A 26,106-nucleotide genomic window follows, 5' to 3' on the forward strand; every position below is an offset into this window, starting at 1 on the left:
CGTGTTTCTGTACTTATTACGTTTTCTTGCCGCAATAAGAAATATTGGTGAATTGTAATTTATAAAATCAGAAATATATTTTCTTGGGCCTTAGTCTATTCTCTATTCTTAAGTCTAAGCATGGTTTGATGAATATTGGCCTTGTGCAAAAACAATTGACTGCTTAAGGAGGAATGTTCCAGATAGCGTTGCTGGGTAAACGATGACCTTTAAATCTGCAAGTGCGGAAATACGTCAATCGCATTGACGTATGCTTCTTATCTCCAGACAGTCATTTTGAGCCATAACAAAAACTTCGTGTTGCTCTTAGACACTTATGTAAGTTGTGAGATTGTAAAGTTGCTTTTCTAGGACATAGGCCTGTATTAAAGAAAATAAAATGTTCCCTTCGATCGAACTAGATTTAGGTACCAGCCAGGCGAGTGAGGTCTATGACTTTTGTGGACATAGAGCATGGATACCTATCGAATGAAATATATTGTGGGGATCCTTAGTTGGACAGGTACATTTTGGGCAAGACAATATTTTACCCAGTGCATGTTTTTTGCTGGTAAAACTTAATTACATTATAATATATATATATATGTATGTGTGTGTGTGTGTGTGTGTGTGTGTGTGTGTGCGTGCGTGTGTGTGTGTGTGTGTGTGTGTGGTGTGTGTGTGTGTGTGTGTGTGTGTGTGTGTGTGTGTGTGTGTGTGTGTGTGTGTGTGTGTGTGTGTGTGTGTGTGTGTGTGTGTGTGTGTGTGTGTGTGTGTGTGTGTGTGTGTGTGTGTGTGTGTGTGTGTGTGTGTGTGTGTGTGTGTGTGTGTGTGTGTGTGTGTGTGTGTGTGTGTGTGTGTGTGTGTGTGTGTGTGTGTGTGTGTGTGTGTGTGTGTGTGTGTGTGTGTGTGTGTGTGTGTGTGTGTGTGTGTGTGTGTGTGGATTTGTTTGGGTAATACTCAATTATTTCGACCCGAACAAATAATGTTTGCGAAGCCGCGGACAACAGTTTTTGCGTCGATGTTTAACAAATTGATTAAATCCTCGACAAATAGTTGCAGAATCTTTTGTATTGTACCGAAACAACAGTATTCTTAATAGAAATGACATTTTCTAATGGGAAACCAATTTACGCTAAGTAAAGAACAAATTTCTGTCACCAAATAGCATTCGAATGAATTTGTCCTGGCTATCATATCATACACAACGATAGAAATTCTATGTTGACAGGTATTTTATTTAAAGTTTACGTAATGGCCGGTTGTAAAATATTCGATTAAAAAAAAAAAATAAAAAAAAAATGACCCATTAAATTGTTTTAAGCGTTAATAGAGCACAATGAGCTTTTTAAAGTTCAAATTGAAAAAGTACGTTAAATATATATAATTAACCATGTTGTTCTTGTATTTGGGAATTTCCACTATTGGCGATTGAACTGTACTAATATAATAGCTATGCAAAACATTTATTTTAAATGTCACAAACGATTTCGCATAATAAGGTTAAAAAAACAACACCATTTACTATTACTATCCATCAAGCCATAATTTGAACAAGTTTATATTGCATCGAAGGATTGTTGTCGCGATTTCAATTAGCTAAATGTATATAACACAGGGTCTAAGAAAGTGTAACTAAATTGGAAACAGGTAAAAGAGTTTAACTCAACTGGAGATACATGTATATATAATATACCAAATATATTTGACACAGATGAAACAGTTTATCTTAATTGCAAACATCGGAATAAAACGCATGATGCGGCGTCTCATCAGGGTCTGCGCTGTTTGCTTAAAGGAATTTCTGTAAGAAATATTCTAAATATAGAAATAAATATACTAGACATCCCTAATTTTGGAAATAAATTGGTCCAATGTAGAAGGATGGGAGAGTCCACTAGGCATAAATGGGTTAATGTCAAAGGCGATTAAAGATGGGTCTAGTATGATAATCAGACTATAAACACATGCATTCACCATTTGCGCTTTACTGTTTTATTTGGAAAGCATTCGCATTATTATTGCTATTCATTTAGATAAATAAACGTTATAGTTTCGAGATACTTTAAAGTGTTTTAAGGATACTAACCCGATGAAAAACAGTGTGACGTTAAAAATTGCATTTTCATATGTGCAGGTGTTCTGATGGGAGGAGCCACTGCGTTCCTGTTTACCGGCAGTTCCGATTGCGCCTGCCCGGCACATTTTGACGGAAGCACACGCGGGTTTTACTTAAAATTTATTTAATATATTTGTTATTTATTGTATAGTTGTGTTGTCTCACTTAATGATAACCAGACATGTACAATTCCACTGCATTTGCAAAGGACCTGTTTAACACGTGTTACATAATAATTAAAATAAACGTGAAATATAAAATTTATATTACATAATTGATTGTTTCTATACATAATGAAATTATTTCGAACAAATTAATTTTTAATTGTCAGGTTTGCTGAGAAAACGTATTCCCGACTTAGGCCTGATGAGAATGTTGTGAACCCAGGCCGAGGGTTCTACAAATCGGTTGAGGCTCACAGCTCCAGATTTGATCCAATCACGGTAGATTTTCTTACAATATATCGCCATACTAATATTTTGTTAATAATGTTGTAGTCATCAACACAAGTGTCATTATCTTGTTCATCACCAGCAGCTGCATAATCATCAGCAGCAGGAATAACAGAATAAACATAAGCATGTAAGTCAGCAAAATGAAGAGCCAATATAAATTATGATAATTATTTTTATCACTTTAATAATCTTCGTTAACCACCATGATCATCATTATCATGCTTAACATGATCATCGTGGTCATCGTGATGATGGTCATCATCATCATCGTCATCATCTTCATCGTCATCATCGCCGTCACAATCATTACCATCATCATCATCATCATCATCGCCGTCACAATCACCATCATCGTCATCATCATCATCATCATCATCATCATCATCATCATCATCATCATCATCATCATCATCATCATCATCATCATCATCATCATCATCATCATCATCATCATCATCATCATCATCATCATCATCGCCGTCACAATCATCATCATTGTCATCATCATCATCATCATCACCATCATCATCATCATCATCATCATCATCATCATCATCATCATCATCATCATCATCATCATCATCATCATCAGCAGCAGCAGCATCGTCATCGTCATCGCCATCGTCATCGTTCTCGTCATCATCATCATCATCATCATCATCATCATCATCATCATCATCATCATCATCATCATCATCATCATCATCATCATCATCATCATCATCATCATCATCATCATCATCATCATCGCCGTTACAATCAATTATTCTTCGTCCTTATCTTCCTATTATTTTACTTCAAGAACACACGCAATACCAACCACATTAGAAGCTTCATTGCAATAATTATCCTATCCAATTGAGTCATCATGTCCAATGATCTTTTTTGTTTGAAATAAAAGCAATTACTGTTACTGAAAATTCAGAAGTTAAATGTTATGGATCCGGACCAGGGTACACAACCGCTATCCGCGGACTTGTATTAAAGCGCTTACTTCATTTATTCTCGGACAGAGTTCGTCATTGGGCACACACAATAACGTAGTATTCCGGCACTACTACCTTAACACCTACTTGGACCAAGACCTCCCCACTACCTTCACGGAAAAGATCAAGGCCGATCTTAAGGTCATTCAAGGTAAAGGGTGGACGGTACTTCTCAGATTCTCCTATTCGGAATGCTGTGAACATCCAGTAAGTGTTAAAGACCTTTTTTTCTCTTGAGCTTTTTAAGATTATGATACTATGTAGTACAAGTATTGTTAAGGATTAATTACATGTAAACAGGTTTTACCATAATTATGTTTAGATATTCTTGTCAATGCTCACGTCATTATGTCACATAATAGAGTAGGAAGTTACATTTAAAGAATAGTAAAGAGGAACATTAATGTTATGATTTTTGTTACAAATATCGATAATTTGACGTGTTTCACTGTGAAAATAGCAACATTATTATTAGTCATTAAGTTTTATTGCAGCGAATTTGCCCCGGTTTTGGCCATTTAAATGGAAACAAACAGTCAAACAGAACAAAATACAAAAATGTTGATTTTTGTAGATAATTTATTTGTTTAAATTATCTTGAAAATAGAAAATAATATTTGTATCACTCGCGTCTTCAAAACCGAAAATCCACCAACATCAACAAATAACAAAAATAATTATTCTAAACCAGGGGTAAAATACTTTTATCAAAATAGTTTTCTTGTGTTTGGAAAAGTTTAAGATTAATGTCTGTTTAATTAAACGGTGAAGGTTCACAATACATTCATGTGTAAATCCCGGAAACGATATAGATGATACATATCCATTATGAAATGTTTTTAGTAATTATTTTAATGGAGACGGCAGTTCCAACATACATAGATATCTAACTTTTAGAATAAAACTTGTTTCTATCTGTTCACACATGTTTCTCTTATAATATTGATTTATTGGTGAAATCGTGAAGATGCATGTTAAAAGTGTTTATATAATCATTTCCATTATCGTATTACTACGGATTTCCCACTTACGCATAAGTTTCTCCGGGAAAACCTTTTTAGCTCGACTATTATATATGAAATATATATAGTGGAGCTATCCTACTCACCCCGGCGTCGGCGTTCCCGTTAGCCTTAGCGTTAGCGTTAGCGTGCAAATGTTAAAGTTTGCGTACTACCCCAAATTTTTCCTATGTCCTTTGACATATTGCTTTTATATTTTGCATAATTCTTTACCAACATGACCCCAATCCATAAACAAGAGCAGACAACTGTATCAAGCATTTTGACAAAATTATGGCCCATTTTATATTAAGATAATGAAACATTTGGTTAAGTTGTGTGTTTTGGTCCATTTTACTCCTGAAGTATCATAGCTATTGCTTTCAGACTTGGAAAACTCGCTAACTATCGTAAGGGGACTCAACAGTGCAAGTTGCATAACTCTGGTTGGCTTTTTAACGGAATTATGGCCTTTTTTTATCTTAGTAACTTGAAATAGTTTGTTAAATTTTGTGTTTACACCCACTTTACTTCTAAAGTATCAAGGCTATTGCTTTCAAACTTCAAATACTTTCTTACTATCATGATGGTAATGTACCTTGCAAGTTTAATTTGACCTTGACCTTTGAATGACCTTGACTCTCAATGTCAAATTAAAAAAAAATGTTTACATTGCAATAACTCCTTTATTTATGATCACATTTGATTCATACCTTGACTAAACAACACTTACCTGACATACCACAATGCACTCCTCTCCATGATGGCTTACGTTATACTGTCAATCACTCGAATAGTCGAGCGCACTGTCCTCTGACAGCTCTTGTTAAAGTATAAAATGCCTTATATTAATTGCATAAACACGCCACTTTTTCGCTGAGAAACCATTGCATAAATGAAAAGGATCTTTCTTCCGAAAATAGTATACTGTATAAGCAGTCGATATTCTCTTATTATTCAAACATAAGCAAACAAACGAACATCTTTTAAGAAGTCCCTTTCATAAAGATATAAATTTTGAAGGCTATTACTCTTAAACCAATCGAAATTCCATATCCATAAAATGTCTGCGCATCGTTATATACACTGATGTTTTATTTTGGGAATGTGTGACAACGGTCGATAACATGCTTATTCGCCAAACAATTAACTTTTAAAAGAGTTATGTGCCTACAAATCATTAAGACAAAACAGAAGATTTACTAACTTGAATAGCACACCTTTTTTCTAAAACTAGACCTTGAATTAAAACTAAAGCATATATGTCGTATTTGTGATGTAATTTGCAGCCCTACCCCGGCCCTAGCTACTCGCGCATGCTCTCTCACATCAAGAAGTTGGACAATGAACACGTGTTCCGGGACTATGAAGGAATCATTGTGGCGATCCAAGCGGGGTTCATAGGCGCCTGGGGTAAGACTCGGGGTGTGTGGGCGTCTGGGGTTAGACACGGGGTTTGTGAATGTCTGTGGTAAAACGCATGATTTGTGGATGTCTGGGGTAAAATGGATGATTTGTGGATGTGGTAAGAAGCGGAGTTTGTGAACATCTGTGGAAAGAAGCGGGGTTTGTAAACACCTTGCGTACGAAGTGGGATCTGTATTCGCTAGTTTAATTTTCGCGAGTAAAACAAAACAATAGCACCAATAACCAAAACGTACCCCCTGTTTGTAAACACAAAGGTACTGATTTATTGCTTCACTTCTTTGTTTTTTGACACGTGTTTTACCATTGATGTTGCGGCATGTCTTTTTAACTGGTCACCAGCGCAAGTTTGCAGTATGTCGCACGCAAAACGCAAAAATGGCACGAATTTTACCATGAAACAAAAACTAGTTTAAACAATCAAGTTAACCTTTTCCCGAAAATGTAACCGATTAACTGGTCGTTTCGGTAGGTTAACCGGTTAACCTCTTGCATCCCTAATATGTTAACATCTGGGTGAGCGTCTAAAGTAAGAAGTGGGATTTGCATGTTTCTTTGAAAAGAAATGGACTTTTTTGGCTTATTGCATTAGTACGATCAACGAAATGTTACATTATTGCTAAAGTCTATTTTATAAATTAATATTATTTGCTTAAGTCGCTTATTTTCTTGATTCGTGTAAATCTTTTAAAATCGATGGTGTTGTACATACTAGTATTTTAATTCGCGAGTCATCAGTTTGCCGTAGTTTATTTATGTCATTACAACAACCAGCATAAAACCGAATATGATTTGAAATGCCTGAAAACTACAAGATAAAAGACGATTTACCAAGAAATTCAAAGAAAAATACTCATCAAATGGAGTCATTAAGTATGACTTTCGGACTCCAGTAATACCGAAGTAAAGATTGCATATGCAAAACGCATGAAACGGTAGTGAACAGCACAATGATTCAACTACTATGTAAAAGGAAACCGTATGTAAGTTGAGAATTGGTTGCGTTTTTGTTTTCATATTATATTTTAAAAAATTAATCGCAGAATTTGATATTTAACAGGATTCATCAAACAGCAAAACTTATAGTTAAAAAAACCCACTTGTCTCGATGACAACTTTAATCCGAGGCTAAAAATAATAAAATAACAACGATGTTCTATTCGCTTTTCTGCTAATGCATCCGTTTATCTAGATCTAAATTGATTTTGCATCACACTTTTTAAACAATGTATCGCATGCTTACCGCTGTCAGAAAAACAAACACACGATTTGCGACATCCGATGACTTGTCGGAGCGATATCAATATTTTGTTTTCTTATCGAAGCTTCAAATTATGCATGACAAACACACCATCCGATATACGTTTTGGATTCCTTCGATGCTTAGAAAATATTTTACTGTTAAAAATAAAAGCCATCCGCGTCCGAATTATTGTCTTTTAAATCCAGACAGTTAACCTAATATTGCAGTGTTTCGTCACAGCACAGATATTACGTCCCTTGAGATACGTTATCAAGTGCATAATCATTGAATGACAATAAAAGTACGGAAAGCTGGTTACGAAATAAATTTGAGTGAAGGAACAAAATAGCATGACATGTCATAACAACGATAACATACGGCAGAGCTTTGCTGGACGTTTATAATCGGCCCTAGCCAAATATGTCGGCAGCGGACTGAGTAAAGAAGTCCCAAGCTCACTCTGGATCAGCAGACGATTTATTTCATAAATCAATCTCTGGGTTAATGGTCGCCATCTTTCGAACTACTTTAAAAAGTACAACAACAACAATAACAGTAGGAGACAAGTTTAATTGCGAAAAGTTGAAAAATTGAGTACATGTGTCACGGTTGTTGAGTGAAATAGTGTTATTTTCAACTGTGTATGAAGCATGTGAACTGGTAGTGGAATAACCGATTTGTTGGTGGAAATGGAATTTAGAAATATATCTAATAATTCATCATCGTGTAGAATTATCATCAGCATCATTTCTGTGGAACATTGCACTAATCAAAATACAAGTGTTTCATAGCTATGGTGCTTTTGACATAGTTCACTAACCATCAAGACTGAAATGATTCATGCACACAGGTAAAGTAAATAATTGAATGTGTGCAGAATGTTTATTTTTTACAAATTATTATTTAATTTGACCAATTTATTTTAGATTGATTGCACTGAAACTCAAAGTCTAAAGCTTAGTAAGACACTTAAGCCAGTTTTCTGAGAAGAAACAATACTTGTTCAGAGTATAGCAGGCACATGCGGCCTCTGGTTTATTTATTTGGCCTCGGCCTTTAACCTGGGACGCTTTGATTTCAGGTGTTTAGCCCCCATATCAACACGGCTCTTGACCCTATATGTAGTTATTCATATTGTTTAAAGATTTTGAGAACCCTCACTCGGTGCCAGTGGGGATAAAACAGGGACCTTCTTATAGCTAAATGAATGCATCAAATATGCCAGCAACACTTTATAATCAATAACTTTATAATTGATGATTCTGTTCTTTTAACTACATTACTAATTTACCAAAACAATGTGAAACACATTTTTATGCCCCCAAAGGAGGGCATATAGTGATCGCACTGTCCGTCTGTCTATCCGTCACACTTTGCATTTAGGTTTCGAAAAAATGCTCATAACTTCTATGTCGCTTCAGATGTAACATTCATATTTGGTATGCATGTGTATATGGACAAGGCCTTCCCATACACACACAAATTTTGACCCCTTTGACCTTGAACTAAGGGTCGGCTTTTAGGTTTTGAAAAATGCTCATAACTTTTATTAAAGCGTTTATCGGGGGCATATGTCATCCTACGAAGACAGCTCTTGTTTTTGCTACTGTCCTCTGCACAAACCATGATATATCTGCATATATGCATCCAACCAAACCAGTAAAACTATTTGTCACTTAATTACAGTAAACTTATTGCATGTTAACTTTTCAACAATATATATATATACATGTATATATAATTATACATAACAGATCTTGAAAAAAACACACATCAAACTTCAAATTGTTTTAGTAAATTATAGGCTTTAATTGGTATTGTGACATTGACACCACTCATGCATGCGACTAAACAATTATACAACTATGGAACACATTATTTATGAGAAATTCCAATACATCAACATATCGTCTCAGATTTAAGGCAGATAATCTAGTGCTTTTTTGCTGCCATTTTTACTATTACACATATTTTCATTTTATGTTATGATGCATTGATCTTGTTTCTAAATTAACCAAGCAATCATGTTAAACTTTTGAAGAAAGATGTTGTCTGATAAATATAGAAAATATAATCACTACAAAGTGAACAAAATTCAGTTGAATACTGTGACCAACAAAGATTTGCCAAAGAGCAATTCAGATCATGATTTAAATTAAATACAAGTAAGATGAAAGTCTGCCTATTGGATCCCAGTTAAGACTTATTTGTCAAATCTGCACATTAATTTTCCCTTAGCCATGTAGAATTGGGGACTAAATACCATCAAGTCATGTAAAAAGGAGCAGGGTATAGCACGCTGCTATTGATCTCTTGAGCTTTCACATGAATTTTACGGGCAATTTTCATACAACAAATGATATTATATAGTGTAATGATAAAGCATTATGAGCACAAATTATACCTCTTACTAGTGGTGCAAAAATCATTTAAGTGTCACATTTCAAAAGAAAATTTATATAAAAAGGTATTATTAATTGTTAAAACGTTATAAAAGGTTATTTCAATTCACTAAAGCATTTAATTACAAGAACAAGTGCATTTTATGTCCATTACAATACATGTAACAGTATTGGCATTGTATTTATCTGCATTTGATGTGCATTTAATACACTTAAAAATGCAGACAAGACACACTTCTAACAGAAACAAATGTATTTTTTTCTGCATTTTTCCAGCATTAATACTCTTCAAGTGTATCTTTTATCATCCCAAATACACTTTACCAGGAAAAAGGTATGTTAAAATGCATTTTTTGTTTGTTTTAAGTATATTTTCAAATGCATTAAGACACTCTTTTCTTTTGCAAAAAATGTTGAACAAAAACTTGAAAATATTTAATATACTAAAGTGTAGTAATAATTAAAGTTTTGTATGAGCATCAAAAACAGTGTCAAATTCATACCAGTGCCTATTTAGTAGCAGTAGGCCTTATATGGTCTACTTGTGGTAGAAATAATGCATTTTGTATAATACAACATACATAAATTAAAAAATATAGCTGCCCATACAGTTCAATACAATGTTCAATTAACTACACTATGCAAAGTTGAAATATGACATCAAGCTTGGAATAATCTTTTCAATAATGAATAATATGCTGTTTTAATTTATAAGTGAAATAGACACTTGCATATAAAAACTGATTTTACATCAAAACTAAATGTTTAATTTGATTTTTAGCTCCACTGGCCAAAGGTCCTGTGTCCATCGTGCATCCATGCATAAACTTTTCCTTTAAACATCTTCTCCTAAACTACTGGTCCAATTCTGATGAAATTTCTTAGGAATGTTCCTGGGGTGAACCTCTTTCAAATTTGTTCAAATTATGCCCCTGGGGTCAAATTTGACTCTGCCCTGGGGGTCACAAAATTGAAAATTTGCTTAAATAAGGCCTATTTTGTGAAAACTTTCAAAATCTCCCGTCCATAACCATTGGGCCTAGGGCTTTCAAATTTGGTATGTAGAGACATCTAATAGTCCTCTACCAAATTTGTTCAAATTATACCCTTGGGGTCAAATTTGACCCTGCCCCGGGGGTCACAAAATTGGGGTATATTTTGTGAAAACTTTACAAATCTTCTCGTCCATAACCATTGGGCCTAGGGCTACCAAATTTGGTATGTAGTGGCATCTTATAGTCCTCTACCAAGTTTGTTCAAATTATGCCCCTGGGGTCAAGTTTGACCCTGCCCCGAGGGTCACAAAATTGAACATATGCTTATATAAGGCCTTTTTTGTGAAAACTTCAAAAAAATTCTTGTCCATAACAATCCGGCCTAGGGCTATCAAATTTGGTATATAGTGACATCTAATAGTCCTCTACCAAATTTGTTCAAATTTAATCCCTTGGGTCAAATTTGACCCTGCCCCGGGGGTCACAAAATTGAACATATGCTTATATAATGCCTATTTTGTGATAACTTAAAAAAAAATCTTGTCCATAACCATTAGGCCTAGGTCTACACAATTTGGTATGTAGTGACATTGTATAGTCCTCTACTTAGTTTGTTCAAATTATGCCCCAGGGGTCAAATTTGACCCTGCCCCGGGGGCCACAAAATCAATTATATGCTTATATAGTGCCTATTTTGTGAAAATTTTAAAACTCTTCTTGTCCTTAACCATAAGGCATAGGGCTACCAAATTTGGTATGTAGTGACATCTAATAATAGTTCTCTACCAAGTTTGTTCAAATTATGCCCCTTGGGTCAAATTTGACCCTGCCCGGGGTCACAAAACTGAACATACACTTATATGGGGCCTATTTTGTGAAAACTTTAAAAATCTTGTTGTCCATAACCATTGGGCCTAGGGCTACCAAATTTGGTATGTAGTGACATCTAATAAACCTCTACCAAATTTGTTCAAATAATGCCTCTGGGGTCAACTTTGACCCTGCCCCGGGGGTCACACAATTGAATAAACGCTTTTAAAGCGCCTATTTTGTGAAATTTTTAAAAATCTTCTTGTCGAAAACCATTTGGACTATGGCTATCAAATTTGGTATGCAGTAACATCTTATAGTCCTCTACCAAGTTTGTTCAAATTATGCCCTTTGGGTCAAATTTGATCCTGACCCGCATGTCACAAAATTGAACATTATATACGCTTATATCTTGCTTATTTTGTGAAAACTTTAAAAATATTCTTGTCCTTAACTCTAGGACCTAGGGCTACCACATTTTGTATGTAGTGAGATAAAGTAGTCCTCTACAAAATTTGCTCAAATTATGCCCCTGGGGTTAAATTTAACCCAGCCCAGAAGGTCACAAAAGTGTACATGTGCTTAAATAGGGCCTATATTTAAGTATTTGCACATGCAGAGAAATTTGTTTCAGCCTTTTTCAGCAGTGGAGCGATACAGGGCCATCATGGCCCTCTTGTTTAAATACTCAAAAAATGAAACCGGTTTCATGCTTGCATGAACACAGTTTATAAATGCTGTCAGAATTATAAAATATGCAATTACTATAAATACAAATGCCAGGGAAAAGTGCTTTTTGTACTAAAAAATTCGAATGAATATTACAATAATACATTTTGAATACTTTAGTATGTAATTAACAGTTTTGTCTGAGAAAATCACTAAATTTTATATATTTATTCAAATTCACATAAATCATATTTCAAAAACACATAATTACTTCAAATCCTTTCACACAATACTGAAAAAAATGCACAGTTTCTGATTGTTATTGATTCTTTATTAATTTATACATGTACCATTTTTTAATCTTGATGCATCCTCAATTGTATAATGCACATCTTAATCTGTTTTAACAATTATAATATAAAGATTAAGGCTGACTCAGTAAAATAATAATCCATGATTTCTGCAGTACTTGCAGACAAACTAGGAATACTGCTGTGATATTATCTATCTATCTAATGGGATATAAATTTGGCTTCAATAGAAAAAAATCAAAGCATACACATGTATAAAATGTGTATGTATATATTAGTTAAACTTAAATTGATTGACCATCGATAAAAAGATATTATAATATATGTATATATATATAAATATATCCTTGTAAAACTAAAAATTAAATATGTATGTTTCTATTACATCATTTAGGACTTTTATTTTCAGACAAAGTAGAGTGAAGCTTAAAACAGTATCCAATTGTAACAGTCAATTTTGAGAAAATCAACCTTATAATTATTTTCTGTGTTGGTCAATGTCATAATTGGTATAAAATGTATATTGAACTGGAAGTTTTCTTTATTTTAAATGATAACATTTGCTTGGTCAGCCATAATTGTCACAATCAAGTGGGGTTTTTACACTGTAGTTTTCTCACTGACTATGGGTTTGTTCCGAGAATGAGCCACACAAAGTATCGTTGGGGAGATGAGTTGTCAATTGTATGTTTATCAGTCTTTCATAATCCAGTATACCTGTAAAAAGGGAATTTGTAACTAATAATCACACAATATACACAATTAAAATTGTATGCATTTAGATTTATTTAGTACTGCACATTAATCATTTTCCAAAAATATGTAGCAACATTACATTATATAATGCTGCAATACTAAAGTAATTTACTAATTAAAGGTCGCTGATGTGTAATGGATGTGGTGTCCACCTAATGATCTGGAGGTCACTGGTTTGATCCCCAGTGTGGGAGCATTCTTAAGAAATCTCCAAGAGACACCCAAGTACCGGTTCTAGGCCCAGGAAACGAACTCAAGAGCATTTCACATACATGTACGTAGTTAGTACTTTAAATTTAATCGAACTAAAAATGGGTTAAAACTAACAACTGAAACCCTTATTAATACATTTTATTTTGAATCAAGCAAATGTGCAAATTCATTAAAAACAATGAGTAAAATTTAAAAATTCTACTTTAAAGTAATCATGATAATTTAGATCATTTTCAGAATATTTAATGATGATAATGATACAATTATATATTCCCTAAATGATAAAAATAAAACACGTTAATTTATGAAAAAACGTTTTAATTTTATCAATATCATGTTAATTACAACTAGATACAGGCAATTAGATCAGAAACGTGCATTAATTATATTAACAACGTAGTGATTTATGGTCACTATTTGATTAACGTTCTATACATGACCTGTCATAAAAGGTATTTTTTAGCCAGTACTACAATCGGCAATGATAGTCTGTATTGCATACATATTCCAACGTCTATTATTGATTCGCTTCCTCAAACTGAACAAATATTTAATGTTGACATCGCGAAACGTAATGCATCCAGTTTCACTTTCGGTTTGGTTGGTTTTGTAAACACCGTAATTTCATCTTAAAAATTGGATGATAGGGTGATTAAATAATAATGGAAAAGTAAATCACTTGGATAATAGGTCAAAATGCAACACAAATGAACGTTAATAGTGCTATTTATATCAAAGTTTCGGTAAAAAGTTTGGCGCTAGTTCAACGCGCATCGTATACAGCCTCATAACAATAGACTGACAACCTTTTGGGTAGTAAAGTAGTAATACAAGGCAATATGGCGACCGTTAGCCACGAGGCCTATCTTACGGAGGAATCCGAGATAGCCGATGTATCACGATTGGTCCCAAGCTCTGCCGTGTTTTATTGTCTAAATATAATATGAATTTACGTAAGTTAATTTAGGAAGGAAACAACACGGAATAACAATAATAACATATTATAAAATCTATCAGTGCAAATAGTTCAATATAAAATTATTTGCTAATCGTTGAAAAACGCAATGCCACATTCGTATTATTTCATTTGACCATATTAGATTCAGTAGAAGAATTTTATTAGCTCGAGTCTACAGCCGGGGCATGTCTTTAACATTTTAATTGGATGTTGATTAAGGTCAATACACGTAAAATTCTCAAAAAGACAGCTACACAGAAAAAATACTTCCGACAAAAACGCCATCCAGATCAGAAAAATAAATAATATTTGAGCCTTGTTCTGTGAAAACTGGGCTTTATGCATGTGCGTAAAGTGTCATCTCAGATTAGCCTGTGCAATCCGCACAGGCTATTCAGGGACGACAATTTCCGCCTAAACTTGATTTTCGGTAGGGAGGGACTTTCTTGAAACTAAAATACCATAAAAGCGGAAAGTGTCGTCCCTGATTAGCTTGCGCGGACTGCTAGATACTTTACGCACATGCATTAAGCCCAGTTTTTCAGGACGCCACTCAATTGATGAGATCCTTTAAAAAAAACCTTAAGTAATCAATATGTTTACGAAAACTTTTAACCATATGATTTCAACACCATATGCTTATTTTCTAAGGCGAGTGGCACTACACGACCAACGAGTTCGGGATTCCAGGAAGTTGTACCAGTACCAGTGCCAAACTCGGCCTCAATGACAACCAGTGGGCGAACCGGCAGGGAATTATTCAAGCGCTCCTCGATGCGGCGCCACCTTCAATGTGAGTCACGTTTGGGTACAAAACAAATTTGGGTACGAAAATTTGTGTACGAAACAATTATGACCAAAAAAATTGGGTACGAAAAAAAAATTCGGTACGAAAACAAAATTGGGTAAGAAAAGAATTTGTTACGAAAAGTTTTGGGTACGAAAGAAAATCGGTGGTACTGGGAAGTTGTACCCGTGGGGAACTTGATATTTTCAGCGAAACTGGGAGGCGGGTTACATTCTCGATCAAATCTAAAAATAACTACATTTGGTGTTTCCCCAGCGTTACAGCGTTTGACATGCCACCTGGCAGTTTCGTGTCTGGTTCCTGTCCCGATCCTCTCGATGAATTTGAAAGAGGACTGGAACCAATCTGCATTTACCTTTATCAATGACAATCAGCGAGGTCTACCGATTGAGGAAAATTAGATAACTCAATCGGACTGGCTCGGTCTTTTACATAGGTCGCCATTGTGAAGAATTGTTTCATGGTATGATAACTTAAAATAAGCAAGCTGCGTCGCTGAAGTAGCATCCTCAAAAAGTGTTAAACCTGTTGCCAAAGTATTACTTTGTTGTTCTGTGTGTTACTTGTCGGGTATAGATAGTTTAACCCTCTTTAAAGGGCGGAACTGCTCGTGTCCGCAACATTCAATTGTGTTTTACTTTAAGTCTACCTACACATCTGATCTAATCGCGCATTACATGTATGAACATTCAAAGTTGACGTCTGCGAAATTAAAATGTTTTTTAATATAACCGCAATATCACGTTGTTTTTTATTGCAGAGAGATTTTGATTCGAATTCCGGCCTTCAAGTTCCATTACTACGGCAGGGGCGTTACAACTTTCTCAGATGAGCAAAATCATACCAACAAATCACGAATAGGTATGGTACACGTAATAAATGCATTTCTCGATGTTTCGTGATCGTAACAGCATGTCTGCACTATATAAAACAGGGAAACACGCAAGAAATATCATTAAAATCATTCAACAAGCATAATGTAAGTTAATATGTCTAAACATATTCATACTTTATTCGTTTGTATGCAATAAACATTACATATTGTATGAGTCGTGTTCTGAGCTGAACATAATTCATGTGCGTTAAGTGTCGTCACAGATAAGCCTGTGCAGTCCACACAGGCTAATCAGGGACGACACTTTCCGCCTAAATTGGATTTTTGCTGAGAAGAGACTTCTTTTAAACGCAAATTGTCATACAAGCGGAAAGTGTGTCCCTGATTAGCCTGTGCGGACTGCACAGGCTAATCTGGGACGACTTTTTACGCACATTCATCATGCCCAGTTTTCTCAGAACGCGGCTCATATAGATCTTTTGTAAAGATTTTCATTCGGATCTTCGTCGACACCGGGAGAGAAGCCTTCTCCCTTATGAGCCATTTCATTTTCATGAACATTTGAGCCGCGTTCTGAGAAAACTGGGCTTAATTTATGTGCGTTAAGTGTCGTCCCAGATTAATCTGGGACGACACTTTCCGCCTAAACTTGATTTTCGGTAAGGAGCGACTTCCATGAAACGTAAAAAAACCATAAAAGCGGAAATTGTCGTCCCTGATTAGCCTGTGCGGACTGCACAGGTGAATCTCGGACGACACTTTACGCACATTCATTAAGCCCAGTTTTCATAGAAAGCGGCTCATTTAAAAACATAATTAAAAATCTTGAGCTGGTTAATAATTGGAGACTCAAGAAAAACAAGTTTACATATGATTTTAGCGCAACTAAAATTCCATAAACAATATGTTAGCACTTAATAAAAACAATTCATTGCATGCAAAACAAATAACTGGAAATATGCGTTGCCCTAAAATTATCAAGGTGTTCACAGGATTTCATAACGATGCCTTTCTCTCGGACTTGGGCGAGAATCAAGGCACGTTCATATGTCCCGACGATCGGTCGTACATGGTCAACGAGAGCCTTTATAATTACGTCACTGGCGAAACTAACACCAACCAGACACCCACAGCGTAAGCAAATAAATTGTTTTAAAGTCAACGTTAGCGGTTTAAGACTTCCACGTTTACTTATTGTGACGTAAAACGTTATTTAAAGTCAATATAAATGACATAAAACGTTGAAGGCAAAATCAAAGAAATAGAACGTTGACGTTATTTATGTTGGCATACTACGTTTTAGATATGTTTAATTCCTCTTCATAAGTCATTGCATTCTATGAAGGTGGCATACGGAAATTCAAGTCAACGTGCATGGCATACGAAAAGTTATTGCACATTAGCGGCGTAAAAAAGTTGCAATTAAATTGAGTTGCGTGTACAAGTGTTTATCAATGTATGGGGCAAACGAATTTAAATGCAAGCTAATGAGTTATGACGTTTTCATGCCATACTGCGTTATTATAAGCACAATTGCACAAGACAAAGCAATATAGTAAGTGGTATCAGAGGTTCAAGATGATAGAAGTGGCATCAGACTGTTAGGTCAACGTAAGCATTAGTGACATTAAGTCGTTTATGTCAACGTTAGTGTAATCATAGGTTTAAGTCATTCTCAGTAGCATAAAACGTCTAGTAAGTCAACGTAAGTGATACAAATTAAAGGCAACGTGGGGCATCAAACGGAGCAGTCGATGTAAGATGAATACGCCGTTTAGGTCAACATCAGTGGCATACCACGTTGATACACTACGGTAATGGCAGTGCAATGAAAACGTAAAAGACAAACGTTTTAGTGTTATTCAACGTAGCAAGGTGTGTTAGACGTTTCGTCGAAATAATGAAACACTATGTTAAGTCAATGTAAGTGCCAGAAGACTAAGAAGTCAAGTGGTTGTCGACCGTATCTGGCAAACAACAAAGCACATAACATGAATAAAAAGCGACGTTGAAGCGAAGCGTATTTAGGAAGCTGACGTCAGTATCCATTTCATATTGTCGTTTAAGATAAGTCTGTTAAACCCCTCAATGAAAGTTGTTGCAAATATTGAATGCAAATATTGTATGAAAACACAAAGTAACTGGGAACTACTTGAAGAAATAATATCTTGCCCCCATTCTTCCTATCTTAGATGGACTTGCACAAATGCGAAAAAGGAGCTTTCTCTATTCCACTACTCGAGTCTGAATACGGACTATCTGCCGCAGATAATTGCTTCGTGGAAAGATAATGGCTGCTATGACGTCATATCCGCTCACCTTGGATACAGACTGTACTTGACGAAGGTAAGGAGAAACGTTCAAACATTTGTACTGTATTTCGAGTATTAGAATCCGAGTAAGTCACAAGCTATGCCTCAATCAAGTCAGTAAAGCACATGTTTTTTGAACAACAAAATCAAACAAAAATAACATTTGATTGAAAAACAGGATGTAGCTGTTTATGTTATCTGCACCAGAAGTCATTTAAAATGGCAAATTAAATATGTATGTTTTGTATTCCTCATTTCGATTATTTAATTCTCAACATAAGGGATATTGGTCGGCGTTGCACAACGTTCTCAAACATTCAATCTTCAACGGTATTGATACCAACAGCAAACGAGCTCGGTCATCATTGATTGTACCTGTAGTTCTGACACATACAATCACCCATGAGCTTCTATGTATAGTATTTCATCGCTTTTACCAAACTCATGACGTCATATTGCAGGTAGCACTTTTATAATAATAAGGGCACGCGAGGTCTCATATTACGGTGCGGGCCGGTTTTTGATTACTGTTTATATAGCAAATGTTTTTATTGAATCAAAGAGCTTAAAGCGCTGTAGGCACTGCAATCACTCGCTCTTTGAATGTACATTTTATTACAGTCATAGGAAATGCAGTTTGACTTGTTAACGTAGGCCAATATAACGACCATTATAAATACAAACAGATAACGTTAATTGTTTATAGTGGTGAGACATTGCTTCTACAAGGGTGAGATTTTCCAAAATCATCATGGAGGGAAATTAATTTGATTTACAATCTCTCAGGATTCACACAAGCCCCACGTGTGATTAAAAAGATGAAGCTGAGTTTTTTTAAAAATTAGTACAGCCATATGCAACGATAGGCCACTGTATAATTGCAACTGAAAGGTAGTGAATCTTAAAAGACAGGAAATAACACAGCTGTGTATAATAAGCTGGGTCAATCATGTAATCATGTAATGTTATGGTAATAAAGAAAGTAACACACTAGAAAACTATCTATTACACTTTATCTATTAATTGTTAAAGCATTCATGAAGGATCGAGCATTTATCAACAAAGACATAGGTCTAAATTGTGGATGGTTAAAACAAATTAACTTACAAAAACGCAAAAAAATGTATCTGACAAGAAAAATGTGATATCAACATACCCTTTTTGGTAACGATAATTGAAATGGCGCATTTGTATGACAGTACTGCTATTATTTCATTTCATTCTGAACGTTTACTTCTTATACCACTGCTTGCCTTACTGCCAATGAAATTTGATATATAGCATATGTTTTGCACATCAGATGTGTTACCTAATTTTTAATTTGTTCCACGTGGCTCAAAAGGTGGGCGCTAGCCCGAGTCCTGCCAGTAACATATCACAGGCCACACAGCCAAAAAGACGAATACAGGAGAAGTTGGTGTACATGATTGACCAACGTTTTCCTTCATTGTCCGCATGCTCTACGTGATCAATTTATGTGGGCTATTGTACCCTACCAGTTAAACCGGAGGGCACTAATGATTTGCCCTCTGTGTGTCCGTGAGTCTGTCAGTCAGTCAGTCAGTAAGTCAGTCAGTCAGTCAGTCTGTCACACTTTTCTGGATCTTGCGATAATTTTAAAAGTTCTACATATTTTTTAATGAAACTCGGAACATGGATAGATGGCAATATGGAGATTATGCACGTCTTTTCATTTTATTCCTACGTCAAGAATAATGGTTGCTATGGCAACAAATAAAAAAAAATACTGACAATGGTGGAGTTTCACCGGTAGGGGACCATATTGCTTTGCAATCTCTTGTTCTGAGATAATTTGTGATGCTAAACAAATCCCAGGTAAATTAACTCATTTAGGGCTTGTAAAGTATCCATTTGTTATCAATTTAATTTCGGACTTGCCCTCATTACAAGACGAGGTCAAAATGTAAATTGTAATGGTCCGAATTTGAAAAATGACTCCTGGTGTGACAAATGTTTATATCTTTTTAAATGACTGTACTTTTTATTGTTTTCTTTTTCATTTTATTGATAATTGCTTTAGTTTACTAGTAGTAATTTTCGTTCTGATTTTTGTCTTGGTTTTCCATCACTTAGTATTTATGTAACGATAAGCACAAGATGTTTTTATAAGAAGTTTCCATATCCCTTTATTAAGGAGTATCGGATCTCACTTTTGATTGAATAAGCCTTACACGTGTTATGAGAGAGATACTAGCTTCTTAATTAATCTGTATGGTGAAATGGATTTTAGGATATTAATACTTAATTTTTAAATAGACCTCCCGCGTATAAGATACTCGTTTTAATTGGTTGCTGCTCGCGTATTATGTCATACCACCAATAATAGTTCCTGATTGTTTCCTGCGATAGGCTATTATACCCTCGTCAGTGGCAGCGGGTGGGGAGTTCTGTTACCATATCGAGATAAACAACGAAGGCTACGCCGCGCCGAATAAGGAAATGGAGGCGCATATAGTTCTGGAGAACACCGGAAATCAGTAAGATTTACTTGATGAAGAAAATTGCATACATATTTTAAATTGTTCTCGATGTTAACAAAGTTGTCCCCTACTCTTGCGAATTCTAAAAAAATGGTTCCCTGTACACATTCTTAAAGTAGTCGCTTGTCCAAATAAGAAAAAGTATTCAGTTCACATTCAAATAAAGTATTATGTTTCAATTCAGACCGTTCTCTTGCTTTGAACTTTTAAAAAGTGGTGCGAATCCATATTGGAAAGTAAGTCCGTTGCCCAAATAGCAAAAGTAGTATAGATCCTAGATTTAACAGTAGTATTATTTTCGCATTCGAAAAATTCCTGTTCTACGTCGACTGAAGTGATATGTCCGCATTTACAAATACGTTCCAGGCCAAATGTTAACAGCATTTATTTGTCTTAAAGTATCCCCTTGTCGTATATGAATAATATCGGGTATCCTATCCTTATTTGAAAAGTCCCTTGCTCACACCCAAAAAATATTCATCCTAAAATGAAATTAAACGAATAATGAAAACGATAAATAATAATGAGATTATATGCAAAATCGCCACTGTATATATCTTAATAGACAGGTTGTTGGATGAACATTGTACGAGTTTATATTATTTGCTTATGATCCAGGAATAATGAAATTGAATGCGTAAGAACGGGCTATTTAATTAAAAATAATTTGTTGACAGCGCCCTCATCTCTGTGATGGTACCAGGAGTGGATGTGCGGAAATGGTTACCTAACAAAACGCAAACTCTACATGGAACCGCGGTCGTGCCGCCAATTGGGCATTACAAGGTTGATGTCAAAATTTAGTTACTTTGCGAAGTGCTCACATAAATGCACTATCATGCGCCGAAGGACTATATGATGGAAGAAAATATAGGCATTTATGTATTAATACCCACCGAATAAGTATTGTTGATGCAACTATGGTCGTGATAAAACCGCATTCTAGCATATATAAAATCAAACAATTTAAAACAATCCTCCCCTTCGATAGGATAATGCATAATGCGCATTTTCAATAAGTAAATATCCGTCAAGATCTAAGAAAATAGGGTTTACTTGTATAAACCATTTTTATTCCAGGTACATTTTGTTCTCCTTAACAAAGTGCTTGGAAAGAACTCCAAGTATTTTGTTCTTATGGCAAATGGAAATGGCGTCCAAAACAATGCAACGCGTATGAACAGCCTCGGGCTTAACGTTGACGTCATATCCGGTCAATGCAACAGCCAAACAGCAGCACCCGCGTTTCAGCCATGGCAACAAACTGGACATGGTAGATAATTTTGTTTTATTTTAAGTTTAATTGAGAACCAAAACGGATATGATATTGGAGCGAGTTGGCTTTTCAAAAAGGCAAGCCTGATCATCGACCATCGACGTTGAAAAAGATCAGCAATTTTATCCATGACAGATTATCGCGAGATGTCTAAAAGGTGCATGATATACACAGAAAAGAAACATTTGTTCCACACGATCACGAGAGAAGTCTTTCCCAAATTAAGCCATTGATTTGAATACTTCTGAAAAATGTGAGTTGTTTAAAAAATCATCATCATCATCATCATTCCCTTGACAGTTCTGCCGTTTTTTGCGAAATTAGGGACGACGACACTATTCCAAAGTCAGTCATATCTGGTTTGGGCTCCTCAGAGTAGCTCATCCATGTGAAAGGGCGTCCAGCCTTTCTGATAGTTTATCCAGCATTTCTTCATGTTGTCATGATCCCGAAAAAATAGTATGTTTAGTGCTCCATATGGGGGACGCGGAGCAGTATTTGGAGACACTTGTGTTTAAAGCCCTATATCATGCTTTCTGTGTCCGCGTGAAGCATAAAGGTCTCGCGGCAATATAGTTACCTACGGGCTTCAAATCCATCGAATGTATATGTAAATATATATAAGCATTGTAAATGCATTGTCAGGGCTTAGTATTTTGGTTATTTATTTAATATTTTCAAGTAAATATTTTACTTATTAAACATATAACAAGAAGATACACTATTTGCATACTGGATAGATTTATGTAAGGGCTCTGAGTCTGACTAGTTTAAACTTTTCACAGTTACCAATTACCAAGGTCCTATTCATATTTGTTCTAAGAAAGAAACATGATGTTTAGTCCTGGTTAGATATTTAAATGGATGCCCCAAAATAGTTGTTCTCTATTATTATTGCACTGCGCCTCTTTTTAATTTTGTTTAATTGTAATTTTGACAGGACATTACATACCCTTTCAGCGCATATATTGTATAATTGTCTATTTTAGTCAATAAGGAAATTGAAACATTCATTTCGTGTAGTACACATTTAAAGAAAATTTTAGTTTGTTTGTAACCGCGTTTCTAACTCAACGCAGTACATTTAGCCTCTTGTATTATTCTGACTATTTAAAACAATAAAGTATTTAATAATATGAATTTCTAACACCTCTCAGAGGTGCAAAGGTGGGTCACATTTTCTTTTAAATTTTAACTCGAAAACAGGTTAGTTTCGATGCAGTGGGCTATTATTTATTTAGGCTTGATTTGTCATTATCGGCTCAGGTACTTCTTTAAAGTGCACCGGGTACTCTTAAGTATACTATAAAGTACCTCATAGTATGGCCAAATGCCTTCAAGCCTTTTACCGTACCCGGGGTACATAATAGTATTCTTAAGAGTAGCCGGAGTACTTTTTAAGCAGTACCTTAGCCGACAACAACCAATTGAGCCTCATTTAGTCAAATTCACAATAACGTTTCCGTTTTGGTTACATTGCTGTTAGTGTACGAGTTAAATTTCGCAGAGATACTAATTCTCAAACCATTATTAGCATTTTTTAAAGAGAATCGAAGCATCAGATGGTGATTCACATCACCGCAAACATTGTTTGTTCTAATAATTAGCGTATTCCCCGTTTCCAATTACGATAATTTTATTGATGGGTTGTTAATGTAGAACAGCTAGGACATACAGACGACGAGTAAATGTATTATATCATGGACAATAATAAGAGGCATTCGAAATTGTATTGTTGTTTGTTAAAAAAAGTGCATTACCAGTACTAAGTTGTTTTTTAAAGACGGACACGACAACAAGATATTTCGATTAATCTTTGACTATTTACTTTAAAACCGTTCGAAATATTAATGAAAAACAGTGAAGGAAAGTTATGTCAGTTTTAAACATTATGTATCACATATAGACTCTAATATTTTAAAATATACTCACGATAAACCAAACCTCAACAGGTTGCGCGTACAAGATTGCAGACGGTTCGTTTGAAGGCCACGGCTGGTCCCCGTACAAAACTGGATATGTGACGAAAAACGATGGCGCCCAGAACGGGAACCATTACATCTCGGTAACCAACGGCGGGGCTTATCAGGACATAGTGTTCAACGGGTGAGCGGTGCGAGCTTGGTTACACAGGGATCCTTCGGGGGTTGTTCGGGTTCTATCTCAATTGAGCGAGATGTCTAATACATGTTGGTTGTTTCCACTCACATTTTAAACATGAAAAAGAGTGATAAGGTATGCAAAACATTATGTTAATTAAATAAGAGGCTTTCTTTTTTATAAAAGAGTTATTTTCAACTCCAATAAGGATATCCAATAACGGAATTCTTTCAAATCTCTATACAAACATCTTTCATTAAATGTAAATGATAATTTAGCGTTGATGATCGAGAGCAGTTAATATGATTGAAACTCAACCTGTACTAACCGGATATGATAACATTCCATTTATGCCCTTATGTTTCGTTGCCTCGCATGGTAAACTGCGTGTAAACGGATAGGATAAAATTCCATTTATGCCCTTTTTGTTTCTTAGCCTCACACGAAAAGCTGCGTGTGTTTCCAAATATCACCTTGTATCCTCAAAATACTTGCATCTGCTTTGTCTTTTATTGAAAACAAAAATAGTCTTACATCATTGTTGTGGACTCTGAACAGCATACAGGTGGATGTATAGTGAATGATGTAAAGTTGAACACAACGATGCATGAATCAAAGTGGAACATTTATTTTACTTCGTATATTTAAATATGATTTTAAACCAAGTGCGTTGAAATAAAAGTTATTAGAAACGTAATATGTCTGCGTAATTTTCTTAAAAGCTACATTCAAAAAGAATATTTTTTATTCAATTATACCGGTAATATAATATATTTTACGCTGTATGGTAAGCACTTAAAAAGTATATTGATAATTCATATGCTTATCATTCTAGTCTAACAAAAATGTCAATAAAATAATAGAATAGCAAATATGTATTTATTATCCAAATATTGACGAAGAGAGTATGTTACAGTCATGAAAATCAAACATCCACTTCAGATCTTCCGTGACCTCGTTCGAGCTGAGCGGATGGAGTCGCGCGCATTCAGCCTCGGTTTCGAATCCCGCCGACTACTCGATTTACTGTGACTTGACATACGCAGACGGCACGGCGGGGTACGGAAATACCGCGAATTATGACGTCAAACATACCACGTGGTACAAAGTTGTGCTCAGTGTTCACACAAAACAGGTTGTGTTTTAATTTGTTTTTAGGTTATGTGTTTCTTTGTAAAACGCATTAAATATTTTTTACCTTTGATTATGTTGTGCGTGTGGTTTTTGTTCAATGTTTATTTGTCATACATTTAAAAAAAGGTAATTGATAGGAAAGCGTCGGAATATGACGTCTCAAAACACAGCGTCGATCTTTAAATACAATTTATGTAACAGTGTTATTTGCACTTGGTATTTGATTTGTTTACTTGATTGACGTCACTAGTGCCTTCCGTGAGACATGTTGTGATCTCACCAGCAATTGTATTTCATTATGCGTTAGTTATCAAGTCCCTTATAAATTCGTGGTCTCAAACAATTTGATAAATTAGCATTGTTAATTATTATGTTCAATATATGTTATATATGTTTTATATGTTACTTTGATTTTTTCTTGCCAATGATTGCGTGTCGAAAAGGAAATATGTACAATCTACATTTTGTGTAGGTATGATAATATTTGAGTTTAATACTATACGTGTATGATTGCAGGCGATTCATAGCGCCAGATGTTACGCCATGTTTCGTTACGGCCACGGGACAGCCGATTTCGATAATTTCCGGTTGGAAACCTGTGCATAATGAACGATGGACCAGTCATGCGGTCGAATTTGATATGTCGAAATCAATTTAATGCTTTCTTTGTATAGAAATTTTGATAATTATTTGACAAGAATATGAGCCTTCAATGTTTTGACAATAATAAGATAGATCTATGTGTTGATGACCCAATGAATACTAGTAAAATTTGACCGTACGAAAGACCGAGTTTGTTGATATTTTAAAGTGTGTTA

The 26,106-nt window shown here is 35.2% G+C and overlaps 1 protein-coding gene across 1 annotated transcript; it reads left to right on the plus strand.

The window, feature by feature from the left end:
• The first annotated feature begins 335 nt into the window (after positions 1 to 335).
• Positions 336 to 26,074, plus strand: LOC127867586 (uncharacterized). Its single transcript, XM_052408861.1, has 15 exons — positions 336 to 502; positions 2,117 to 2,204; positions 2,430 to 2,541; positions 3,567 to 3,746; positions 5,830 to 5,953; positions 14,974 to 15,115; positions 15,891 to 15,991; positions 16,958 to 17,099; positions 18,158 to 18,311; positions 20,648 to 20,775; positions 21,456 to 21,564; positions 21,859 to 22,051; positions 24,007 to 24,160; positions 25,097 to 25,289; positions 25,805 to 26,074. Exons 1-15 carry the CDS (start codon positions 454 to 456, stop codon positions 25,892 to 25,894), a joined length of 1,959 nt encoding a protein of 652 aa, XP_052264821.1. The 5' UTR covers positions 336 to 453; the 3' UTR covers positions 25,895 to 26,074.
• The last annotated feature ends 32 nt before the right edge of the window (positions 26,075 to 26,106 follow it).

This window comes from Dreissena polymorpha, chromosome 2 (genome assembly GCF_020536995.1).
Source record: "Dreissena polymorpha isolate Duluth1 chromosome 2, UMN_Dpol_1.0, whole genome shotgun sequence".
Classification (NCBI taxonomy): Eukaryota; Metazoa; Mollusca; class Bivalvia; order Myida; family Dreissenidae; genus Dreissena; species Dreissena polymorpha.

Bases quoted from the DNA above. Each gene is read 5' to 3' on its own strand.
- LOC127867586 (XM_052408861.1), top strand. From the start codon at position 454: ATGGATACCTATCGAATGAAATATATTGTGGGGATCCTTAGTTGGACA. The intron at 18,312-20,647 runs GTAAGGAGAAAC...TTCCTGCGATAG, and splicing joins ACAGACTGTACTTGACGAAG to GCTATTATACCCTCGTCAGT. The intron at 25,290-25,804 runs GTTGTGTTTTAA...GTATGATTGCAG, and splicing joins TCAGTGTTCACACAAAACAG to GCGATTCATAGCGCCAGATG.